Source organism: Penicillium cinerascens, assembly GCF_028974065.1.
Source record: "Penicillium cinerascens strain IBT 15544 chromosome Unknown contig_9_segment0_segment0, whole genome shotgun sequence".
In the NCBI taxonomy this organism is placed as follows: Eukaryota; Fungi; Ascomycota; class Eurotiomycetes; order Eurotiales; family Aspergillaceae; genus Penicillium; species Penicillium cinerascens.
The window spans coordinates 2,495,051-2,510,353 of record NW_026695296.1 but is presented as its reverse complement, the minus strand read 5'-3'; the positions used below and the strand labels follow the sequence as shown (position 1 = coordinate 2,510,353).

The window sequence follows — 15,303 nt, the reverse complement described above, 5'->3', positions numbered from 1 at the left end:
AGCTGTAACAATTGTGACAAATGAAACCTGGCAGTCGCTTTTCAGCGGGGCCTTCAGCGGGCCCCGGTAAGGCCACGGCGTGGAGACGACAGTCGAGTTCCCCACGGGGCGGATCGCATTCCGGTACGTGGCCCGACCATGCCTGAAGAGACTTGGTAAGCTTTGTCCAGGATGATTGTAACCCTACTGTAGGTATACGCCCAATCATGGCGGTGAATGGGGATGCAGCGCTGTGGTAATTCGCTGCGAGGCGGAGATCATTGCCTTCGGGGCCAGCAAGGCGACGATGCGTTGCAGGCGCACAGTCCTCGGCGGTAGTTTCGGCGAATGGAGACTTCCCGTGCAGAACCGGATAAATTGGGGATCACTGGAAACACGAGAAACGTGGAACTGTAAATGGAACTTGTGAGAGATCAGAGGGTGGTGGCGGTCCAGATTTGAGTTAATTTACAAGTCGAATAAGTTAATTGATGGATCCTGCGCAATAATACACTCCCGCGGTCTCGCATCGATCCCATGAGATGTAATCCACAATAAGGATAGACCCATATCCCCGCATGACTGCATCCGTGCCTCTTTCTCCCCTCCTTCATTCCTGTATGATTTTATAAGGCTGCGTGGCTGTGAGAAATGGCTCACGCAGCACCAGCCGGCTATGGCACCACTCTGCTGGTGGTGACTTGGGTCGAGGCCGCCATCGCCTTCCTGCTGCTGCTGGCTCGCGTGTACACGACCTGGCGGATTACTCGACATGTTCGCAGTGATCTGTTCTTGGCTCTGCTGACATTTGTACGGAAGATACCTCCTGGACAGCAAACACCGAAGCTAACAAATATTTTGATGTATAGGCTGTCGCCATGGCAAGCACGATATTCCTCACGGTCAGCATCGGCTACGGACTCGGCGAACACGTAGCTGCGGATGCCCTGCTACCCGAACAGATCAGCGCAGCCATAAAATGGAGTTGGATCAACCAGGCCCTGGGAATTTTTGCGATCGCGCTGGGTAAGCTAGCCATTGTCGCCTTTCTTCAACAGATCCACGGACCTGAACACCGAGGGCGAGTCTTGATGCTATGGGGCGTAGCCATCAGCAACCTATTGATCAACTCAATCACCATCGGCATGATCTACACTCAGTGCTCCCCTCGAGAGAAACTATGGAACGATGCAATTTCGGGATCGTGCGATGGGCGACGGCGAAACCAAACCACCGCGTACTTCCAAGGAAGCTGGTCGGCCTTTTGTGATCTCATTCTCGCTCTGTACCCCGTGGCTTTCTTCTGGAAAGTGCGACTCAGCATGCGCATCAAAGTCGGTCTATGTCTCCTGATGGGACTGGGCATCATTGCCTGTGCTTGCTCGATTGTAAAGACCACATATCTGCGAGTACTCTCTCAGACTCAAGATGTTACGTACTACATCGCGCAGCTGGTGACATGGAACGAGTACGTCTCTCTCCCAACGAAAGCACAGCACAAACTAATAAGACGATAGAACGGAGAAATGGGTTGTTTTAATAGTCGGGTGTATTCCGCCTATTCGTCCTCTGTTGATGGTCCTCTTCCACAAAGTTGTCTCCTCTGTACGCTCCTCTCCCGGACATAATAAGCACTACAAGGAGACCGAGCTGCACTCCTACTCTCAAGTATCCAGTCCAGCCGTTGGCTCACGATCCGACACTGCACGACTTCCAAGCGTGCTATTCGCAAAACGCAGCGAAGACAACGCTCTGGAAGAGGGAGCCATAATGAGAACCACTGATATCATTTTGAGCTACGAGGTTGCACATCAGCTCCTCGCACACCGCGCGCACCAAGCGACAACCGACTAGTGACTCCCCACGAAATATATAAAAAAAATAAGCTTAAGGAGCTTGACGCGGGTGTATCGACGGGACCAGGTGCGCCCCCACCGAGAGACTTCGCAGCGGCATATTTAAACTAATATAGTTCATTGTACATTTGGTTTCGCTCCCTTAAAGTTTTTCACCGATCCAAGGTTGAGAGCAGGCCAAATATATTTCTGAACACCAGTCATTTCAACCGCCCACGTGGCTTTTTATCTTGATCGAGTCTCAGCGGCCATGTGGGCAGACTAGGCAGAATCCCGAGGCCATAAGGTCTCAGCAGCTTACATTGTTCACATCGTTCACTGATGAGCTGCAAGACTCCCCTCTGATTGGCGAAGGGAAGTGCGGGAGGTTGACCCCACTCGCAACCAACCTTCAACTTCGTTTTGTTTCGCGGTTTCCCTCCGCATCCGATGCGCTGTTCTCTCGACTTCGGGCTTAATGCCCTTTCGTACTGACCGAATGGAGATGGACGAGATGGAAGACCGGCTTGTCACCACCCCGGAGCTGGTGGGCAGCAATGGCTCGTCTTACCGACCCCGCGGCTATCAGTTGGAGATGCTTGAAGCGAGTCGACAGCAAAATATCATCGTCGCAGTGAGTCGATTCATCCCTCTGATGACAGACCTCTCTAAAATTAGATCTTAGATGGACACGGGAAGCGGAAAGACTCACATGTATGTTGATCTTTTACTTGGAAGGTACGGTTTCGACAGATACTGATGCGGGCGCTAGAGCGGTTCTGCGGATCATCTTAGAATTGGAACGATGTGACCAAGAAAAGGTAAGAGCGGGCTCTCACAGTAAGCATTAATGGTTGGATTTGACGAAATTCAATACAGATTGTGTGGTTTCTGGCTCCGACCGTGGCGCTATGTCTCCAACAACACGAGATCATCGCCTCACAGATCACATCAGTGAAGACTCGAGTTCTCACTGGTCTCGACAACGTAGACCGCTGGACCGAGCAGGCAGTTTGGAATACTGTGCTTAAAGGTATCCGCGTTATTGTGTCTACCCACGCTGTCCTCGCGGATGCCCTCGGCCACGGCTTTGTGCGCATGCCACAGTTAGCTCTCCTTATTTTCGACGAGGCCCATCACTGCATGCGTCGGCATGCGGCCAACAAAATTATGCAGAAGCACTACCATCCGAGGCGGCTGAAAGTTGGCCCACATGCCGTTCCTCGAATCCTTGGATTGACGGCGAGTCCGATTGTCCGGTCTAGCAGTCAAGAGCTACAGTGTGTTCTCACAGGAGGCTTCTTCCCGTTCATGTCTGACGTTCATCTAGCTTACTCGAAGCGAATCTCGACGCGATATGCAAAACACCCCGTACCCATCGGGCCGAGCTTCTTGAGCATGTTCATAGACCGCATTTGGAGCGAATAAACTATGTGCCTTGCGAATTGGAACGCAGAGGAATTGGCAGTCGACTACTTCTCCCTTTGGTACATTGCATTCAGTCCTTTGACCTTAATGATGACCCGTACATAGAGATGCTTCGCGAAAAGCCGGAGACCCAAGAGAAGGCAGAAAGGGCGTTGAATACCGGCAAGACATATTGCAGCGAGCAACTCGCCAAGTTTCTCGAGCGCAGCAACTCCATCTATGAAGAGCTTGGTGGCTGGGCAGCCGACTACTTTATCGAAGCCTCGATTGATCAGCTGCGGAGATCCATTGAAAACGACACCTCATTGACAAGACTTGACCGCGCCGAGCGAGACTTTCTCCTAGAGCTTCTCCTTGGAATGGCCATACCCGTGGACACAACCGAAAGCACACACTTGTCCCCGAAACTCGAGACCTTGCTCGCCTTTTTGGAAAAGATGGATGGCCCTGGATTTTCTGGCTTGATCTTTGTTAAACGGAGAGCCACCGTTAGCGTGCTGACCCGTATTTTGTCGTTACATCCTGCAACCAAAAACCGTTTCCGATGTGCATCCTATGTCGGATGGTCAAGCATCAGTAATCGCAAAGACTCACTGGGCGACCTTCTCAGTCGGGATATGCAAAGGGACACACTCTCCGAGTTCAGAGCTGGCCGGAAGAATCTGATTGTGGCGACTGATGTATTAGAAGAAGGCTTGGATGTCAGCTCGTGCAGGTTAGTGATCTGCTACGATAAGCCATCCAATCTCAAGTCATTCGTCCAGCGCCGTGGACGTGCTCGGCACCAGGAATCGACATATGCTATCATGATATCCACCGAGGATGAGTCGGTAGATCTGCGCAAATGGCAAGAATTGGAACATGTTATGGTTGAAGCATATCAGGATGATCAGAGACGATCTCGGGAAGCATGGGAACTCGAGAGAGTTGAAGAGGTGGTTGCAGATTATCTGTTTGTGCCGTCAACCAATGCACGCCTGTCTGCCGAGGACGCAATGCAGCACTTACACCATTTCTGTGCCGTGCTACCCATTGATCAATATGTTAATAACCGTCCAATGTTTTCATTTGAAGAGGATGCCAGTGGACTCGTCCGAGGCACTGTCACACTTCCCAACTCTGTTCATCCAGCCGTACGCCGTACCCAAGGCAAGGCATGGTGGCAAACAGAACGGGCAGCAAGGAAGGAGACGGCCTTCCAGGCATACAAAGCGCTCTACGAGTATGGTCTTCTAAATGACAATCTGTTGCCATTGACTCGGAAGCCAGAGCTTCGATTTGCCGAGGAATCGGACTTACCGGCCATTGTGGACGGGTCAGAGCAATACGACCCTTACGTGGACTTGGCTCACGCTTGGTCAACGCCTCAGCTTCAGCTTTACAGGACCACTATAACAGTGTCGAACCAAGATACCGGAAGGATGGACGAAGACCTGTCGATGTCAATTGTTCTGCCAAGATCGACTGCCATGCCGGATCCTATAAATCTCTATTGGGAGAGTGATGTAACATTGATAGCAACATTCACACGACCGGAGCCACTTGACGGAGCCACGATTGACACGATTCAGACCATGAGAGAGATCACTGCCATCTATCTTCAAGCTCCCAGTTCCCGCATGCAACCGGCTACTCGAGACTATGTGGCCCTTTTTGCTCCTAAAATCCCCAGCGAGCAATTGAAAGCCTGGCTGTGTCAGTACGAAGGGGCAGAACAAGCTTTGGATGTGCACACTCGCGATGCCTCGACAGCCCCCACGGGAATCATTCGCGACAGGGCTAAATACAGTGAGCCTCGCCTGTTCAAAAAGTGGATAATTCCAGACGGCGACCCCAAACGTGCCTTGGAAGTCGAATGCCGGTCTATCCCACGACGACGCAACTTCTTGCAAAGTGGAAGTATTCCGGTACCTGGCGAAGATGGGGAGCCTGTATCCAAGATCTATCAGATGCCAGCGGTGGGATGCACGATTGACCGACTCCCCGCTTCCAAGGCCATGTTTGGGCTTCTCATCTCAGCTATTTTGGATAGATTTGAAGCTACTTCAGTCGCGCACAGGCTAAATGAGACCATTCTCAGGGGTGTTGGGATCCAAAACCTCAGTCATGTTCTCACCGCCATCACGACTCCCATCGCACAGGCCAACACGCACTACCAGCTGTACGAATTCTTCGGCGACTCTGTTCTGAAGTTCACTGTCAGCTGCCAGTTGTTCTTCGCACAGCCAACCTGGCATGAAGGATATCTGTCCGAGAGTCGGGACAAGCTGATCAAGAATAAGCGACTTGCGCGCGCCGCTCTGGACACTGGTCTGGATAGTTTCATTCTCACTGATCGCTTCACTCCTCGGAAGTGGGATGCTCCTCGGATTGGCCACAAATCAACGTACACACCGAAGAAACGCAAGATCTCAATGAAGGTGTTGGCCGACGTGGTTGAAGCCTTAATTGGGGCTGCATACATGGACGGCGGGATGCACAAGGCGCAAGCTTGTCTGCACCGATTTCTTCCAGAAATCAACCACTTCACCAGCAACATTTCATCCATGATTGGACCCGCTGACCGAGGGACCAGCAATCTCCTAGAGCCGCGTCGTCTGGCAAACCTGCTTGGATACACTATAACGACGCATCTCTCCTGACAGAAGCTATGACCCACCCGTCCTGCGAATTTGACACGACGACGCAATCCTACCAACGCATTGAGTACCTCGGCGACGCCGTTCTAGACATGGTAGTCGTGTCCGTGCTCGCTGCGCACCCCGACCAACTCTCACAGGGAACAATGACCCTCATCAAGCACGCAGTAGTGAACGCAAACCTACTCGCATTCCTATGCATGGACCACGCAGTACCAGACGAAAGCACCGACGTGACCCAGACCCCAACCGGAAATGTCGCCTTTGTCCCACGCCACGGCGAAATTCACCTCTGGCGCTTCCTCCGCTTCCATGGACCTGTGATCAAGACCGCACGCGATTCATGCGTCGAGAGGTATCATTCCCTACGTGATAGCATCAGATTCGCACTTGAACACGGCAATCATTACCCATGGGAACTGTTCGCGTCTCTCCGAGCCGACAAATTCATCTCCGACATCGTGGAGAGCACGCTAGGTGCAATGTTCGTCGACTCGCGCGGGGACATGGACCAGTGCTACGCATTCGCTGAGAGGATTGGACTCCTGGCATACGTGCGGAGGGTGATATCCGACGGAGTCAATGTGCAGCATCCTCGGAACGCAGCGCAAAACATAGTTAAGACGTCTGGGAATCTGGTATTTAAGACGAAGCGTGTTGAGAAGAAGGGTGTTGCGGCGACGTATCGCAGTTCGGCTGTGATCAACAAGGAGGAGATTGGGTTGGTGGAGGGTTGTGCCTCGGCTGAAGAGGCTGAAGTGAAGGTTTCACTTCTTGTTATTGAGAGGCTTAGCGCAAAGGAGGATGCTATGGAGTGATTGCGTAGCTTTTTGTTTTGTACATGGAGGCTGTGACCTCGGGATGACATTGAATGATCATGATAATGAATACCATGCGACGATGCTAGGATTGTCTTGCGAGTATTTTCTTTTTTCAGTAACGAGCCACAGACAAACACCGAGTGTCTGAGGTTTGGAGTAGTCTCAGTAATGATAATTGTAGTAATTGCACGATAGAACGCTAATTTACTGCTTCTGGGCTCCCTTGCGCTTCGACCGCCGCACAGGCTCGGATTTGGACTCTTCCTCCGGAGTATCCTGCGCCTCCTCGAACTCCTCGGAGTTTTGCGAGGGGGTGGTTTGTTCCTCGTGAGGAACCATTACCTCCTCGTCATCCTCCACGGATTCCCTCTCGGATAGAGCCTCGGTGCTTGCCAGTTCCAGATTCCTCTCCGGGGCCACAGTCTCCCTCAAGGTTGTCAAAATCCTATTCGTCTCGCTCTCAACACCATTCCAGGATCCACAGCTACCACAGCGCCAGCGGCCCAATTCCTCTGGGGTTTTGATTCCCGGCGGGGCCTGGCCATTAACGAGCCGGCACGAGGCGCAGATCATGGCCATGCGGTTCCGGGGTTGCATCTCGTCTTCGCCGAGCAGTACATCCAGGAGACGGTCATACCAGTGCGGCTGTTCTATGTATTGACCCTGCTGGCCTGGGAAGGCGTTAGGCGCGAAGCCGGGCTGGTCATTTGGCTGCTGTGGCTGTTGGAGATGAGGGGACGGAGGAGCATTGGGATAAGGCTGTTGATGGCCCGGGGTCTGGCCCGGGGTCTGGAAAGGGAGAGGCGAAGGAGGTTGTCCCGGTCCAGGCTGGGGTTGCTGCGGAGAAGGACGGCGAATGTTGGCCGTCGGTGGTGGAGGAAGCCCCGTGCGAGCTACATGAGGTTGCGAGGGAGTAGCAGGCTCACGCTTCTCCTCGGTCTTGGGAGGAAGGGACTGTTTGGGTGATTCGCCGCCATACTTCTCGAGGAGCTGCTGGGTGGAGTTGTATTTGGTGGCGGCCTTGAGCTTGTCGATGGTCTCCTCACGCTGCTTCTGCAGGCCGTTGAGACCGCGTTGGGTTCTGGAGATGCGATATTCAAACAGACGAGAGGCAATAGTTCGCACGGCGTAGATCCTGCCAGAGAAAAATACGTCAGTTACTGTGGCAGAGCCAACAGGGCACAGGTCGTACAGAACGGGCCCGCCGGCAATGGCGGCGTATTCCTTGACACCCCATGTCTCCCATCCTAGCACGAGCGCAAGCACGATGGAGTAGAACAGGTATGCAAAGGTCGAGTATAGGGTCCACAGAGCCTTGACGCGACGTGAAGTCTGGCGCTGCTGGTCTAGTTGTGCGGTGGCCTGGGTGATCTTAGAGGACAACGTGGACAGGGTCTTTTCGAAGGAGGCGGGAGAATTGTCCTGGCCCTGAAAGTGAAAGAGTTAGCTTGCGACAAGATAGCAAGAGGAATAGCATACCTTCCAAGGCCAAAAGGACACCATGACCGCGAATGAGTGCCTCCTTTGCGCGCGGCGGAGACTTGGAGGTGGAAAGCACGGGCCATCGTTTACTGTCACTTCCGACCGGATCTACTGTACATTGTGTACATTGTGTACATTGAACTCCACAACTACGCTCTTCTTACCGGACATCATGTTGACCCTGAATTCACATCTTCAATTCCAATTCCAAGGCATTTCGCTGGGATCTGTCAATTACGCGAGCTCAGGCTATTGCTTATGGACAGCCCGACCCAGCACCCGTCTGCAATCCCTGTTCACCAGGGTCAATCTCATTGCCACTGGTTGACGATATCAGCTCTTAAATATTATTGATCGATTTCTGTGAACGGGATAGTCTGGTTCGGGTCTGGACCTGCATTGAGTACGCCACCGACGAGTACAAATGGACAGGTGCGTCAAATGTTACGGGGATTTCTTTGTGATGCAACGCCAAGCGCCGTGGAACCCTGTCTGCGCCTCGATAGCTCGTTGTTCCACTTCCCCGGACTCACTGCCCACGAGTTGTGCCCAATGAGTCGACCCATGTGCTGGGAATTGCCAAAGATTGTCCTAGTCATGGTATTTTTCACCTAGCGGAAGGGTCATTCTTACGACCGTCCCCGAGCAAACGTCCCGTGGGAAAACGTGGGCATCCCGCCTCCTGGCTATCGGCCTGTGCTAGCGCCATCGATCACATCAGGGTCAAGGCAGATCAGTCCCATATCCGAACGTGATCACGTCGGTTCACCCGTTAGCTTCAAAAAGGGGACTGGGCCTGACTCGAAGCGATGTGCGCACGAGCAAGAGCCATTCAGCCCATAATCATCAAGAGGTCGTTCAACTTTATCCTCCCTGGGCCAAAGAAACTCCCCAAACCTACCGGAGTCCCATGGCTTCCTCCGCCTGCTCCCGCCGGCCGTGGTCTGATTGGGTATCCTCAGTCCTCCAGCAAGCCCATTCTCTTTTAACGCTGGCTTTTCCCTTTGAAAGCCCTTTCTTCCGAAGGACCCTTCCTTACACTACAACCCTTCTTATGTCACCATGGATACAGCAATGACCAGCCTCCCCCCGGGGGTGGGCAAATTTCTCATGCAAAACATCGCAGTAATTGAGATCATATCCATGTTCGCAATTGGCTCATACAATGCACTCGAAGTGGGAATTACCACCTTCGATTGCTTCAAACACTACCGCGGACTATATTTCTGGAGCATGCAGGTTGCCTCGTGGGGAATCCTATTACATGCGATCCCCGCCCAGGTCCGTTACCTTTCAGTAGCACCCAACTTGCCCTTGGTTATTCCATTCATCATCGGCTGGTATGCCATGGTGACGGGGCAGGCAGTCGTGCTATATTCCCGATTACATCTTGTCGTTAACGATGTGAGCAATTTACGCTGGGTGCTATGGATGATTATCTGCAATTTCTTCGTGCTACAGGTCCCAATGACAGTCCTCTTTTTCGAAATGAACTTCGGAAATACATCCCTCGCCCGAGCTGCGGCAGTCTACGACCGCATCCAGTTGGTGGGATTCTGTCTGCAAGACTTCATCATCAGCGGAATCTACATCCGCGAAGCCTTGCGAGCCCTTCAACCGGTCTTTGAGATACGCGGCCGCGAAGGGCGCAAAGTGATCCTCAACCTGATCGTGATTAACGTGATAGTAGTGATAATGAACGTCCTACTACTCGTGACCGAGTTCAGGGCGCACTTTATCCAGGTCAGCTTCAAAACAGTGGTCTACAGCATCAAGCTGAAGCTCGAATTCAGCGTTCTCACTCGTCTTCGGAGCCTCACTCGAACATACCCTTGCGTCTGCCAAAACCAACCCGGCAGTCCGCGTCGATCGAATGACGTGAATATATTCGATATGGTATCAGCACAGTCGCGTGCAATGCCAGATATTGAAGCACCATCTATTTCCCCGCCGATCGGGCCCACGCGGCCGTCTTCCATACACAATGCCACCCTCGACTTCCACGGAGCGCTGCAACAGACAGCGTCGAATGAGAACAATCATTTCAATCTCCATTCTCCCACTGGATCCGTTCTCTCTCCTATTTCTCTTTCTCTTTCCTCGGGCGGTTCCCCAACACATTACTGCGTCGGTTCTGGGTCGACAAGCTCGACGGTGGAGATGTGTCTACTCGAGACACTAAAATAAGCGTTAATATTTCGAAAATTCGGTGGATTTCTGTTTTCATTCCTCGGCGGGTTATTGTTTTCTTCGTGCTCTATACCCTGGGCGGGTTTCTTATTTGTGGCTCTATACCTCTCGCAACACCTACATTAAGGCAATTTACCTCTAATCTTGAAAATATCCCTCATGCAAAATGAACGAAACCAATGATACCTAGGTGTTGTATAGACAACCTCGACGAAATGCTTGCCAGCCCAATATGATACAAGTTATGGATAGATGATAGGATATCACAAAAAGGGTGCAAAACATGGACTCAACTCTAGCCCCGAGATGAAAACGTAAGAAAGACCAAAAATGGGTATATGTATTTTTGCCCACGCAGAATGAAGAAACACCGAAAGAAACACCCAGGACATATGCGTATACAGGCCCGGTTATGCAGAGCAGGCAATGACAAGAAAAGGAAATCGTGATATCCGTGAAGACCATTCAAGATGGAATTCAAGTTGAAGAAACAGCTCTCGTTTATTGGTGATCGAACCAGCCGCCATTCTCCCACTCTCCAGGCCTATATGTAGCCGCCTTCCTTGCCTCCGGGTCAACAAGACCACTCAAAAGCACATTCAGCCGAGCGAAATTGATAGGCTTCATGACCCAGCCGTCGAAACCAATTCGGATGTAATTTTCCTTCTCGGACTCGAGGAGTGAGGCAGAAACAGCAAAGATAGGAACTCGGGTGTTTTTCTTGGCCTTTTCCGAGAGCACATCAGCTGACGTCTTGGTTTCATACCTTCGGATCATTTGAGTGGAAGTCATGCCATCGACGATAGGCATCTAACTCGGTGTTAGTGGGCTGGTAGATACATGGCGCCGACAATACTTACTTGGATATCCATCAAGACAATATCAAAAGCCTTGCTCGCAATGGCGAATGCGGACGCACAGGCTTCGCCATTGCCAGTCAATTTAACTGTATGTCCGAGCTTGGTCAGACGCTTTTCCACGATCTTGCTGTTAATCGGATCATCCTCTGCCACAAGTACCTGCAGCAAGTGAGGATTTGCCGGATGTACCGAAGTAGGGGTGGTGGACGCTGCATCCGCCGTTGATGGAGGGTCTGAAGGTTGACTTTTGGACGCAGATATTGGTGGAAAGTAGGACTGTTCCATCAATTGCTCGCTCTGCTTCGAGGGTTGCTTGAAAGCATGCTTGGGAATGTGGAGAGCGCCCATCGGAACTCCTGAGTCCGTGATGTTCGTTGTACCTGGTGCGGATGGCGTTTTTAATGATTGCAGCTGGATCGACGGTGTGCTGGTGACCGTGGAGAGACTGGCCAGATGGTCTTGTGTGGTCGATGATCGCTTCATTCCAGTTGCTGTGGGCGATGCCACCGACTGAGAAAAAGAAGAATTGTCTGTGTTCGGCGAGCCGGCAAGGAGCTTCGGGCTTCTCAGATCGAGGCTCTCGCCCCGGGCCTTGCCAGAAAGTGGAGGTTCTTGCATGGCACTGATCAACCGATCGGCTTGGCTCTTTCCGCTGCGAGAACTACCTCCACTGCGAAGACTTTCGGAACTCCTGCGTCGTGCATCCCGGGTCTCTGTATTCCCACGGACCAGCCTGAATTCCTGATCAGAAATCATAGGCGTGTGTGGCACAGTGACGGGACCAGGGGTGGTGTCCGAGGCTGGGGTCTGTATTGGAGCCCCTTCGGGCAAGGGAAACTGTAACAGGACCTTGAAACGACTGCCTTTGCCTTCCTCAGCCTTGACCCCAAGCTGGCCCTGCATGCTGTAGACAATTCTTGCCACCAGGGCAAGGCCTAGACCTAACACACGCTTGTTTTCCACCTTTTGCGAATTGGAAGGATCTTGCTGATCTTCCTCCTCCGGGTAATAGTTTTCGTCCGTTGAAACCTGTTCAAGCTCATGGAAGAGCGCCTCCAACTTTGACTTGGACATGCCGGCACCCGTGTCAACAAACATGGCCTCTATGGCAACATGACCATCTACACTCTGGACAGGGGAGCGCCACATTTCAGCGGTCACTGCACCCGATTTCGTCTGTTGGATGGCGTTGGCGATAATGTTGGAAAAGACTTGTCGCACACGGCGCTGGTCACCAAGGACCAAGGGAGGAATCCCAGGTTGAACCTTCACAGTGTATGAAATGTTCTTGCGCTTGGCTTCGCCGGCGAACATGTCAGTCGCTTCCTGGAATGTGGATTGAAGGTCGAATGACTCGTCCTTGATTAACTCTTGACCCTTCTCGGTGTTTGTGAGATCGAGAAGGTCATTGATGACATAGATCAAAGACTTCGAAGCAGAGTGCGACTTAGTCAAGCTTTCACGTGTATCAGTATCAAGCCTACCCTCTAGGGCTATCTCAAGGTAGTTGATGATTGCATTTAGCGGAGTGCGGACCTCGTGTGCCGAATTGGCGAGGAGTAGGCGAGTAAGCTGAGAGTTCTGCATGGCAGCCTCCTTCTGCCGCCAAACCTTGATGAATTTACCGTAGACAAGACACAATACGGCGGCTGTCTCAACATCGGATTCAGACCACTCGCGAGATTGACTTAGGACGGTTTCACGCCAGGTGGTAAAACTGCTTCGCGGTTCCAGGTAACCCGCGGTTTCTTTCCGCTTCCTAATCTCGTACGGATTGCCAGCCCATTTGATCTCCGAGAGCTGACCCTTGCGAAAAAATACGATGAAATCGCTGCCACCAGTTGAGAGAGGCACGTAAAGCAATCCCGAAATCGCCTTCAGTCCAGGCGGATAGTGCAAATCGGGGAAGTCTTTGATGATATCGTGTGAGGGAACAACTGAGTTGATCTGGCGCATGCGCAGGAACTCCAATAGAGCAAGCACTTCCTGCGAGTGGGCATTGCCGCCAATGACCTTGGTCTCGTCACGGATCGAGAGCGCACCGTAGTCCGCATCGAAAAGTTGTAAGAGGTCGTCAGAAGAGGCAATGATGTAGCCCGATGGGTTTGCCTCGGTGGGTACGGTGTTGATCAATTTCCGAGCTTGCAGACGCGACGCGTAAGAAAGTCGCTCGATATTCCGGGAAACAGTGTCGCCCAATAGGCGGCACATCTTGCGTATCGGAAATGAGACACGCATACCGTTGTCTCCATAGGAGTGGCATGAGATCAGACCCCACAAGTCGTTGAACGCATTGACGCTGATTGACATTGATGACCGAACCTTCATATGGGCAAGGTACTTGATGTGAATCGGCGACATCGCCCGTAGATAGGCATGTGTCATATCCAAAGGGGTTTCAAGATCCTCCAGCGTTCGACATACCAAACGAGAGGTCTCATGGTCTCGATCATAAAGAAGCCGTACCTTGTTGATCTTGTATAATTCGCGAGCCTGCGCCGGAATGTCGGATGCCGGGAAATGCAGCCCCTTATACAGGTCAATCGAAGCCTTTGGATCGGCCAGCTCTGCAACGACGAGGCCGTTCCAGCTGCTATCGAATTGATAAATCAACACTCGGTGGAAGCCGGTCAACTCTTTGACAAGACCGGTCGTGATATTAAGCAGACCGTCCAGAGTATTGGCCCTGCCTAACTGTTCTTGGATTTGTGTCAAGATGCTGAAGACTTCCATTGCAGCTGCCTCGCCCCTTCTCCGCCTCGCATTCCGAAGAACTCGGAGTGGCTGGCTGAGGTTAATTGTGCTGGCTGCAAACTGTTCCGCGCTCGGGAAGGTACCCAACGTATCGATCGGAGTGGCCGGCGTCGCTTGTCCCCCGGCATCCAGCGGGTTAACGTCGTCGTCTTCCAGTTCCAATTCGCAAACGATCAAGTCTTTTTGGGCCTGGCTGATATGCACCGCGCACCAAAAACGCCGTGCCTCCCCAGACGGTGACGGGATAGACATGACAAACACCTCCGGCCCATCCAAGGCGGGGTCATACGCATCATCACGGACAAAATCAATGTGATCCAGCAACGCGTCCGCTTGGTCATCCTTCAAGATATCACAGAAGTTTTCCAGCTCAAACAGTTGCTTTGGTGAATAGCCCGTGAACTGCTCGGAGTTTTCACTGACCACCCGGACGATAAGCTGGTTGGGAGATTCCTCCCGCATTGCAATCATCACACCAAAGCTCTGAATCGCCCCGGGGATGTGAATGGGCTCATCCTCACAGTATTGAAACCTGTTCCCCTCGCGCCCCGTGATGACTGCGTGGCCACCATCGGTCATCACATGTCTGAAACGCGAGGTGACCAGGTCATGGGGATCGCTGGTGGAAGGCTGGGGCTGCTCTGGTACTGGTTGGGTAGTCGAGTCTGTCGCGGAATGGCTATCGCTCTTGGGTTCGGCGTACAACTCTGGATGCTGTACGACCTCGTTTGCCTGGGAGTGTGTACCTAGCTCGGTCTCATCGTTGGTGGCGTGGGTCTCATGGCGATCAATATCGGTTGGAATGACAGGCTCGGGTTCGGGCGGAGGGTTCTGCTGCGACTGAGACTGGAGGTCGTTCCACGTCTTGGAGTCGATGATGTTATATGATCTCGGGCCGCCCTCGCCGGTCGGGGAGGTAGGGCCTCTCGCCAGTGAGGAGCCACTATTCTGAGGACCAACGCTGACCACAGACCGAATGGGAAACACTCTGTCGGTCGAGGTGTCAACCTCCGGGTGTGTGAAAGACTGTGATCGGTCCCTAGTCTCCGGTCCGCCTTCAGCGGCTACCTTTCTCGAAAGTGGTGGTGAGGGATGCGCCACACTCTCCGCCCGCTTTCGCGGGGTCGCGGGTCGACTGTTATGCGGGCTCGACGACTCCATTCAACTCGAAGCCGGTCGATGAGGGCCGGCGCTCGGCTAGAATTCAGGGGAGGAAAAGCGCGCCGTAGGGGACGGTCGAGATCGATCGGAGGTTTCAAGGCCGTAGGTAATTATGTGTCAAATTTGTACGTAGATGATTTGAACAACATGGATA

At 52.6% G+C, this 15,303-nt stretch overlaps 5 protein-coding genes across 5 annotated transcripts; 3 read left to right on the top strand and 2 right to left on the bottom strand.

Moving 5' to 3' along the window:
- Nucleotides 1–630: 630 nt before the first annotated feature.
- N7498_007796 (uncharacterized protein) lies at nucleotides 631–1,833 on the top strand (the record flags this gene model as incomplete). The annotated part of the gene is made up of 3 exons (XM_058454858.1): nucleotides 631–789; nucleotides 849–1,447; nucleotides 1,497–1,833. The coding sequence occupies 3 exons, from the start codon at nucleotides 631–633 to the stop codon at nucleotides 1,831–1,833; spliced, it is 1,095 nt and encodes a 364-aa protein (XP_058307107.1).
- A 480-nt stretch (nucleotides 1,834–2,313) lies between these two features.
- Nucleotides 2,314–6,699, top strand: N7498_007795 (putative RNA helicase/RNAse III; the record flags this gene model as incomplete). Its single annotated transcript, XM_058454857.1, has 6 exons — nucleotides 2,314–2,448; nucleotides 2,500–2,528; nucleotides 2,587–2,635; nucleotides 2,694–3,094; nucleotides 3,145–5,837; nucleotides 5,888–6,699. The coding sequence occupies 6 exons, from the start codon at nucleotides 2,314–2,316 to the stop codon at nucleotides 6,697–6,699; spliced, it is 4,119 nt and encodes a 1,372-aa protein (XP_058307106.1).
- A 207-nt stretch (nucleotides 6,700–6,906) lies between these two features.
- N7498_007794 (uncharacterized protein) lies at nucleotides 6,907–8,205 on the bottom strand (the record flags this gene model as incomplete). The annotated part of the gene is made up of 3 exons (XM_058454856.1): nucleotides 6,907–7,837; nucleotides 7,895–8,130; nucleotides 8,182–8,205. 3 exons carry the CDS (start codon nucleotides 8,203–8,205, stop codon nucleotides 6,907–6,909), a joined length of 1,191 nt encoding a protein of 396 aa, XP_058307105.1.
- Nucleotides 8,206–9,246: 1,041 nt separating this feature from the next.
- On the top strand, nucleotides 9,247–10,371 carry N7498_007793 (uncharacterized protein; the record flags this gene model as incomplete). The annotated part of the gene is made up of 1 exon (XM_058454855.1): nucleotides 9,247–10,371. The coding sequence occupies one exon, from the start codon at nucleotides 9,247–9,249 to the stop codon at nucleotides 10,369–10,371; it is 1,125 nt and encodes a 374-aa protein (XP_058307104.1).
- A 504-nt stretch (nucleotides 10,372–10,875) lies between these two features.
- On the bottom strand, nucleotides 10,876–15,149 carry fphA (putative sensor histidine kinase/response regulator; the record flags this gene model as incomplete). The annotated part of the gene is made up of 2 exons (XM_058454854.1): nucleotides 10,876–11,184; nucleotides 11,235–15,149. The coding sequence occupies 2 exons, from the start codon at nucleotides 15,147–15,149 to the stop codon at nucleotides 10,876–10,878; spliced, it is 4,224 nt and encodes a 1,407-aa protein (XP_058307103.1).
- Nucleotides 15,150–15,303: the final 154 nt, after the last annotated feature.